Source organism: Schistocerca cancellata, chromosome 9 (assembly GCF_023864275.1).
Source record: "Schistocerca cancellata isolate TAMUIC-IGC-003103 chromosome 9, iqSchCanc2.1, whole genome shotgun sequence".
Taxonomy (NCBI): domain Eukaryota; kingdom Metazoa; phylum Arthropoda; class Insecta; order Orthoptera; family Acrididae; genus Schistocerca; species Schistocerca cancellata.
Window position 1 is genome coordinate 319401088 of NC_064634.1, and position 9839 is coordinate 319410926.

The window sequence follows — 9839 nt, forward strand, 5'->3', positions numbered from 1 at the left end:
TGGTACAGGAAAAATGGGTTAGCAATTTACTTTTATTAAAATTGTTATTTGTAGTTCTACAAGAGTAGCAATGAGAAAAACCCTGTATTTGCAGGGATTACTTTCAGACACGATGTCTGTTATCAAACAATCGTCTTCATCATAAGTATTGACACATAATACAGGCAGTACATTTGCAAATAGTCAGAATTGGCTGTCACGAGTAACTTGTACAAACTCATCTACAGTATATTATCAGTGCTTCTTGCCAAACAGCACCTGGTTCTGCTAAATAACACTGACAACAAATGGATCCCCATGTTACATGTAGATAGTACTTCACAGGTACCTTCCAGAAACTAAAATCTAGACAATATACACTATCATTCTGTGTTAGGAACACTGTTGCCCACAGTCTCTTCAAAAGAAAGGAAAGATTCAATGTTTAGAACCGAGTGGAATTCGTAGATTTTTCCTGAAATTTGTATGGCATGTTATATGCAGATCGGTCAGGTTATGCTATAACTACTAGTCATAGTAGTTGGAGAATGAAAAAGAAAGAGTACACCTTTGCTGTACATGTTGTGAGGGATTGTCATTCTTATGGCAAATAAAACCAGAAAACTGACGTCACTTGAAATAGTGGCTATCAGTAAACACCAATCACAAAATACTGTCTGAATCCTTAATGATCACATGTCATCCAGTTATTTACCCTTGCTAAACTAGCAGCAGTCTTTTCTCGCCATTAGGTAATATGGGTGATGTAACTAGTGTAATTTCCCCACTGACATTTCATTGACTTCTCTCTACCCTCTGTCCCTTGTTTGTCTATTCATCACATTCACTAATCATTTTGCCCATATAACATAGTAGTACTCACTTGTTAATTTGTTCATAGCTTCTATGTGTATTTCATTATACTTGTGATTTTCGCATAGAAAAATATTGAGAGGTGATCTGTCTATGGGAAAACAATTTCTGTACAGCTATAAACACTCACTGACAATGTATTGACTACCTGTTTATTCTTAAGTTGTTTGAGGGTGGCTTTGAAAGCAAAAAAACTGGTTCACAAGAAACTGTAAAATATGTATTATTGTGTAACATAAGTATTGCATATTTCAGTTGTTACTGTGTTATTTCCCAAGTACTGATAAAATATTCCATAAAAATTAATAGATTATAATATGGGATAATTTTCCACCCAAGTTTATTTGTTAATTAAACAAAAAATAAAATTAACCATACCGGCATTAAGTTTTATCTGCGGCCCATTAAACAGTGGTAGACAGAGAAGGAAGGAAGAAAGAAAGAAAACAATAGAGCCTCACTATTTTTCAAGTTTATGGAACAGAGGAAATAGAGATAAATAAATGGTAATGGGGATCTGTATGAGAATCTACTTGGAGATTATGTAATTGTAGTTATAGAATATTTTAACTTAATGTTGTTACAATATTATGAAAAGAGCAGTTGCTACTCACCATGTAGTGGAGATGCTAAGTCACAGATAGGCACAACAAAAAGACTCAGAAAATGAGCTATCGGGTAACAAGGCCCGTCCGCGCACACACACGACTGCAGTCACTGGCTGCTGAGGCCACACTGCGAGCATCAGCGCATGATGGGAGCAAGGAGGAGGTTGGGGCATGGATGGTGGGGATGACAGGATATAGGTGGAGGACAGTAAAGTGCTACTTAGCAGGAGCATACAAGGATGAGGTGGAGAGTGTTTTGGACAGCTAGGTGCAGTCAGGAGTTTAGATGGAGGGCCGGAGAGGGTTTGCGGAAAAGGAGAGAGGCAAAAGACTGTGGGTGCATTGGTGGAATAGAGAACTATGTAGTGCTGGACTGGCAACAAGTAAGGGGCTAGAGGGTAAGGACAAAAACTAATGAAGGTTGATGCCAGGGGAATTAAGAGAATGTAGGGTATATTAAAGGAAGAGTTCCCTCATGCACAATTCATAAAAGCTTATGTTGGTGGGAAGGATCCAGACAGGCTGCTGCTCACAGTCTGGCCTCAGCAGCTAGAGACTGTGTGTGTGTGTGTGTGTGTGTGTGTGTGTGTGTGTGTGTTTTCTATCTCTGACAAAGGTCTTGTTGGCAGAAACCTCATTTTCTGGACTCGGCATCTCCCTTATATGGTGGGTAGCAACTATCCTTTTCATAATATTGTTACATTCCATCCTTGATTTTCCATTGTTGAATGCTTCCTCATTTATGTTGAATTTGTCAGGTTTCAGACCAACAAGTGGTTCTGGAGAAGGCTGGAGTTCCAGGTTTTTATGTTACAAACAATCCACTTGAAGTGAAAGTGCAAATGCATCTACTTGACTTCATTTTACGACTTAGCAAGATGAAAACACCCACCTGACGAGATGAACATGGCTTTCTGCTGTGATTACACTTCGTGGTGTCATTGCAGAATGCCATTGGTCAGTGGAAGCTATCGGATCTTTCCGGTTCCTGTGACTATCCTCGTGAATGGTAAATGTGAAGTATTAAGTAGTAGTTATGAATTAAACTGGACAATAGATTACAGTTAGGTGGCACAAGCATGATCACTTGCTGTTCAGGCAGACAGCCAATTTGTTTTGGTTCACTTGAGAGATTATATTTTCAAGTAACCAAAAGCTTGGAGTTTTCACTGTATTAAAATGGGCCGTTACCATTGCTCTTTGCTTGTTCATAAGATAAACTACAATCATTAAGAAATCCATACTAGTGTTGGAATGTAACAGTGTCATTTGCAATTGTAAAGTACATCACCCAATATTTAAAGGAAAAGTAGACATTTTAAAGTGCTATAGCAATATAAATATTTGGGATATTATTTTTAACAAATTTCGTACATATGTATAAATCATGATATTTGGTTTAAAATTCTAAATGAGCATAAGCAATTAGTGTTATTAGTGTTACATTGTTGTTCATGTTCTTTTACAACTTGTCATGTAACCATAGAAGTAAGATGGACTATTTGTACATGAGTAGAGAACTTGCTTGTATTTCTAAGTAACATGTATAGTACAAATTACAAAATCAACATATTGTACTTGTCATCTTGTTTCATTGTTTTGTGTTACCAATGGGAATATAGGATGAGACATAAATACACATTTTTTCATACCTTAACTTTTGACAGAGTATATGTTAAAATTTTCAATGGTCTATCTACATTGATGTAATATAACATTTGTGGAAAAAAAGAAACATATTTGTAGCAAAACCATAGACATTATTTCAGATTACTTCACGAAAACTCTTTAATTGTTTGTTGAGTAACTAAATTATCCTGAAGAAATGCATTTTGTTCATAAGCTAAATAAATATTTTACTGAATAGTCAATCAGTGATTTTTAGATGACTTATATTTAGTTTCTGACATATTTATTTCTTATTGTGTGTGTGTATATACGTATGAATATACAGACTCAAGCCTACTCTGTTTAATGTCATCAAACAGGGTACTAATGTTATGTTTTTGTCACCTTAGCAACCTGCCAGTTGATGATGACATAAATTGAAAGATATGTAAATACTAATACAGCTGTTTTAAGTCTGTCAAATTTTTATATTATTTTTGTATGATAAAAATATTGTAATAAATAACTGATAATTCATGATAAATGTTTTTCCTATTATAATACCTAATTGAGAGCATCTCCAACAATGATGAAAAACAGACAGAGCACAAATTTTGCAGGAAAGAACATGAAACATTCAGATGCTATGATACAGCGCAGTCTTCAGGATTCGAATTTGCATAAGGGAATCTGTTTTGATGACACTGATGATTCTTTTGCCAAGTTGATAGGTTAAAAAATAGGTCGTATGGAGGTTAGCAGGACTATAATGAAAATTTTATGTGCCTTGAAACTTTTGTTTGATCAACAGAAATTTGGCAGAGAAGTATGCAGTAGCAAACACATGAAGTTATTCTTCTTCTTCTTCATGGATGGATCACTTACGACCACATGTAATCAACATTTTTTGGCCTTCCTTTTCATTCAGTATTCCTTCATATGCAACGAACGGGCTAGTTTTTGTTGCGCAAACCACTAATGTCGGTTATTTTTTCTCTCTTCTTCCTCAAAACCCCATGTTTTTGTGATTTTTCTGATTTCATTTCTGTCATGTAGATTTTGAGACCCTAATTCTCTCGGGTCTTTTTCCGTCTGTTTGTACCAGTTCAGTCTTGTACATTAAACTACATTGAATTGTTTCTAACAGCTTCATCATGGCAGTATTTTACACTTCACAAAGGGGCACTTGCAAGACCATGGTTACGATAGCTATTATCTTAATTAAGGATAACCATTAAATAATACTGGGTGCAAAGACAGATATGTAAACATTTCACATGATTTACTTTTGCAACAGAACTTGTAACAAGATAAATTAGTACATGCTACACGTAAAGATTGCCATTTTGGAACTTGAGTGAATAGGAGCAAAGTATGGTGAAGAGCGTCTTACATTTTCCATTAAAAATGATTAAAATTTGATTGATTTTGATCTTGGAAGCAAATATATAGTCACTTTGTGGAAACTGCCACTGGTTTCTAACACCAAACATAGTGAAGTTTATTTGGCTAATGTGGAAGTTAAATTCCAACTTAAGTGGATCTATTTATGGTACACCCACTGGATATCAGTGACTGAACACATCTAATGAAAAGTTTCTGGCTATATTCATATTCTTTGATGTGCTTCATAGAAAGACCATTTCAATAAAGACCATACCTGAATCATTCAACAGAACTGTATTGACTTTCCTGATTTGGTTGTGTATATTGGTTTCTTTTTTGTCATAAATATTTTTAGTATTTTGTCATTTTATTTGGCATGAATGTGGTGTTTTATATATGCTGGTAATCAATTTTATTTTTATTAGTTCAATATCTGAACTGGATAAATTATTTTACCTAATGGTGCGATGAAAAATCCATCATTGTTGAACTGTTTTGTGTAAGAACAACAAACAAAGGGTGTCACATTTACTGGTAAACTGTTACATATAGCAGTCTCTCTCTCTCTCTCTCTCTCTCTCTCTCTCTCTCTCTCTCTCTCTCTCCCCCCCCCCCCCCTCTCCCTCCCCCCCCCCCCTCCCTCTCCCTCTCTCCGTCAGTCTATCTGCCTGTCTCTAAAGAAAGAGGCGACTTCCATATTTGGAATAAACCAGAAAACCATTTCCAACCACAGTTTGGATGCCTTTTTAACTGTAGGTCTCCATCAACAGCCAGGGAATCGAGTTTAGAGGCTGGAAGGTAGCACCTTTTTCAGAATGTTATCTATTAGAGTAATTTAGGAATTCAAGTTTTTAGTGAAACATCCGCTGTGCTCTGTATTAATGTTTGATATTTAACCTTTAGAGAGCTATTTGTTTGCTGTGGTAGTTTCGAGAAACACAAACTTAGCTTAGCTGGCATCTTTAGAGATTGTTTTTGTTGTCTTTCCCCCCCCCTTTTTCCATCATACACTTGTGGCTTTTCTGCATTTCTTAAAATCAGGAAGAATAATAAAAAATGTTGAAAATGTATGGTTAGAAAAATGAATTATTGTAGGTATCTGGCAGTTTCTTTCAAAAACTTGCAGTATGTAGCAGGCTGTTATTTTCCACATTACGAATACTGTCCCAGATCACCAAATTGTATGTGATCTTGAGGTTGTGACAAGGCAGCCGCTCTCTTTGGGTCAGTTGTTGCTTCATTTTTATGTTGTATCCATATGGCTTGAGCTACTGATTATGCTAACAGGAAATAGATGACTTATGTTAGTGTTTTGTTGTGTAATGTCTGCAGTTGCAAAGACTTCCAGAAGTAGAAGTAGCACTTATAAAAACAAGTACTTCAGCCGGACACTTCGCCATCTATAGTGGTTGTTCAGTTGATTCAGAACTGTGTGTGGTAAACACACCTAGTAGGAGAACATTTATTACCTCCTTTCTACCTACAGGAAAAGAATTCATGTTAGTTTTATGTCTTCCTTGTATTTTTATTTTTGCACGTCACCCCTTTTCCATCAGCAGCAGTCACTCATAGGGGTGCCTTAAGCCAGCAGGTGTCTTTGGACAATTATTTTCGAACAGAACGGAAACTTGATAAGTTACAGAAATAATATAAAGTTAAGATTGCAGTGATAGTAAACTTAGCAAAAAATTTTAACGACAAAGTTCTCACACAGCTACCTCTGTGACATCAGTTTAATTCTCAGATACCAAAATTTCATATTTAATGTAAATTTTGAAAATATTATACAGTCTGCACTAGTGATCAGTTAGATCTGAGAAACTACTGTGAAAGTGGATTAAATTGAGTTCCCTACCTTTCTGTTCATTCTGGACATTTTCTAACTTTCTTCAAATTTCCCATTTGTCTTCTCTGCTGGCTGCTAAAGTACCAATCAGTGTTCACAAAAATTTGGAATTGTGTGTGTTTTTTTCATTATTCACTACATGCCATGTACTAAGAAGGGAATCATTCTATGGCATTTGAGTTGCAAATTGAAAGAAACATGTTGTGAAAAATGGCTTAATAGAAGTCAACAAGAAGAGGATTTAGAGAGAAGGTGCACATAAGAGATAGTTATTTAATACCAGCTTTGGAACAGGGGGGAGTTAAAATGAAATATAAATTCTATTTTCATGGATACGTTTTGCATGCAAAAGCTTTTTACAAGTTAAATAACTGGTATGTTACAATATATGAGGAGCAATTATCACTCCGTGTGTTGTAAACTAAGGTCATCTTAAATACTATGTTAATAGTCAGAAGTTTGCTACCATAGAAATCTTGTATAATGCATAGTTTACACATGTCACTGACTAAGAATTATACAGAGTAACTGTTCAGAGGGGTATGAACCACTGACAAAAGAATTACAATGTGTCTCAAAGTTACTACGTTTTGTAGCTTCTGTTCACCATATTATGGTTATTTCCCTGATAAGACCTATTACCAAGTTGGATTAATGAAATAAACTGTGAAATTCAGGCAAGAGCAGCATCTTTCATCACAGGTTGGTGTAGTCAGAGGGAGAGTGTCACAAAAATGCTTGGAAGTCTCCTGCATACAACAGGCATTTACTGCACAGTAGGAGTGGGCGAGTGGTTCAGGCTGAAGGTTGGCAATGGAGTGGGTGGTGGAGGTGGTGGTCAATCAGTTGACAGAACACTTTATTGATGAACACTAACAGACATGGTTCAGCACACCAGTATGGCTGTTCTGACGGGTTTCCTGTGCGTGGTAGCTGTGGCGTGGCTACCACAACATGCTGGCGGATGGCTGCAGTGTGGCAGCGAGGCGGCATCCCTGTGCCTAGAATGGACACTCACGCTGCAGTCATTGGTTCGCTGCCTGGCAGAGGCAGTGTTATAGATGTGGTGATGAGTGACAGACCCTATCTTGTGGAAAAATTCCGTTTCACTTGTAATGACCTCTGGGGCATTTAGTTGCAAGCATACTCTGTTTAGTTGAAACAGAGTATATTCCCCTAATACCGGAATGATGTGTTTTCACTTTGAGGGACGAACAGTGACTTGTCTGGCTCAGCATTGCACTGACTCCACAGTGGAGAGTAGTCCTTTCTCAAATTTCTCATCATCTTAAATGATGGAACTGATCTAGAAGACATTCATTATAAAGAATATTCAATCTAAAAGTTACAAGCTAAAGTGTGTCACATACATCTGTTCTGGTTCTCACTTACCACCAACTTACTTCCTGTCTGCTTATCTACTTCTATACAAACTACATTTAAAACAAAACAAATGATTTAAATGAGACATGCTAATGTTTTAGTTGCAGTTCTATATCCTACTGCCTATACATAGATGTTCCCCATAAAGCTTTCTCATAGAAATAACGCAACATACATATAACCATAATACATAACCAGTGCTGCCACAAGTTTAGGGAATTAAAGAAAAGAAAAAAAAGCAGTGGAAAAATCTCATTTTTTGTCTGAGTAGATGAAATGATTTGTTTACTGAGATGTCATGCATTGTCACTGGCTGGGAGCAGCTGAGTATGAGCACTGCTTGCTCCTTCATTTCTACTGCTTCTCCCCTCCCTACAACTCCTCTTAATTTGCAGTCAGTGCTGCCGCCGCTTCATGCCACTAGCCTAGCAGCTACCAACGAGAGGCAGGGAAGCATGAGGAGTGGTTTGTTTGGATCTGATTCTCAGAGACTGTAGACACACTGGCCAGAGATGGCGGTAATGTGTGCATGAGCTGTGTCTGAGTGATTGTGTGAATGTGCGAGTGCACTCGTTTTTTGACAAAGACATGGCCGAAAATTTAGTTGTGAGAGTATGATTGTCTTTTCTACAAGTCCGTCAGCAGCTCTGTGATCATCTTCATGGCGAGTTGCTGCATATCCTCATTATTCTCAATTCCCAGAGTATTCGCACAAGTTACCTGTTACATGAATTGGTCACTGTGGTCTCATTTCAACAACATGCTGGCTGTGACTCGTGAATAGCTTGTCATATGAATGGATTTCTGTGATGGGCCAAAGCCGCAGGCCATTTCTGTGGGTATCTCCAATGGATTGGGCGTGCTGATCAGAAGACTGTCATTTCCCACTGATACGTAAGCCCTGCCCATTGGATCTAGTCGCATTGAACTGCCTGCAGACCGGATTTCTTTGTGTGTGGTGTAATGCAGTGGATGTGCATGGTATATCCATGGACCCAGGATTGCTGTGCTCCTCAACAGGCCAGAGGTCATGAGCGACAGATTCCAGGAATTATGACTATCTCACTGCAAGTATGTTGTACATTGCGGTGTTTTTATAGGCATTTTGCATTTTATTTATTCTAGTGCATTTTGGCACTTTGAAAGTAGTTTGTATATTAGAAAGTATGGATGACAAGAAATAGAAAATTGGGGCAGTCGCTGGCACTTTTGTACGCTATGTACTCATATATTTCTCAAAAGAAAAATCACACAGTACCTGTAAAATAAAAGACGTAGCGCAGGGGGTAATAACTGACAATAATGAACATAGTAGAACCAATATTGTATTGGTGGTCTCCTACAGTGTTGGTTTACACAACTCTACTCTGTCTTATACACTTCTTTCAAGAGGCTCACTTTTTTTGAGGCTATTGTTGAAGTCAGTGAAGGTTTTTTTAAAACTGTCTTGCAACTCCAAGGAAATCCATATTTTTGCCACCAAATGTGTTTCGTTTTACGGAAATAAAATAACATCAGTGGTCTTAACACACATACCATTTGGCTTGTATTCTCCATCTAAAATCAGTTCATTACAAAAGAAGTTGATGTTATTTTTGCTCACATCAGGAAGTACAGAGTATTGTTATTTGGCAGAGAATAGTCACCAAACATATCCCAGTGTTCTTATTTTTTAAAAACTTTAATGTTATATTATACAACATATTTCTCTTATGTTTGTCTGGTCCAATGCATTAACTTGCCTGCAAAGTTCATGAATACTATATGGTATGATGGTGTTATCAAAGCATGAAACCTAACAAAAAAGGTGACTGAAGAGACCTCTGTCTACATTTTGATGTTCAGTTTGCCAGGCTTGTCAGAATATGAATACGTATTTTATACACTTTGGTTTGTATCAATTTTTTCCAAACCCCTTGTAATATTTAGTGCCAGAATCTTGACCGTAACAGACAGCCCATAACATTCCATGCTAATTTAGGGAAATAATCACCAGGTAACTTATGTGCCAGATGTAATTTGCACACAAAGAAAAGAAAATTCATAAAGAAATTAGTTACAACATGTGTGACACAAAACAGATGCCAAAAAGTATTCCAAGACATGTATATTAAAACATTTGTTACTCCATTTCCATCTGTTGTGAAGAAGCCTCA

At 37.0% G+C, this 9839-nt stretch overlaps 1 protein-coding gene across 1 annotated transcript in view; it reads left to right on the forward strand.

Annotated features, from left to right (window-relative positions):
- LOC126100937 (gonadal protein gdl) overlaps window positions 1-3591 on the forward strand; it is a 41877-nt gene extending 38286 nt beyond the window's left edge. The window contains exon 4 of the mRNA XM_049911601.1: window positions 2219-3591. Coding sequence (XP_049767558.1) covers window positions 2219-2356 — 138 coding nt within the window. The 3' untranslated portion in view covers window positions 2357-3591. The remainder of the gene's footprint in view (window positions 1-2218) is intronic.
- Window positions 3592-9839: the final 6248 nt, after the last annotated feature.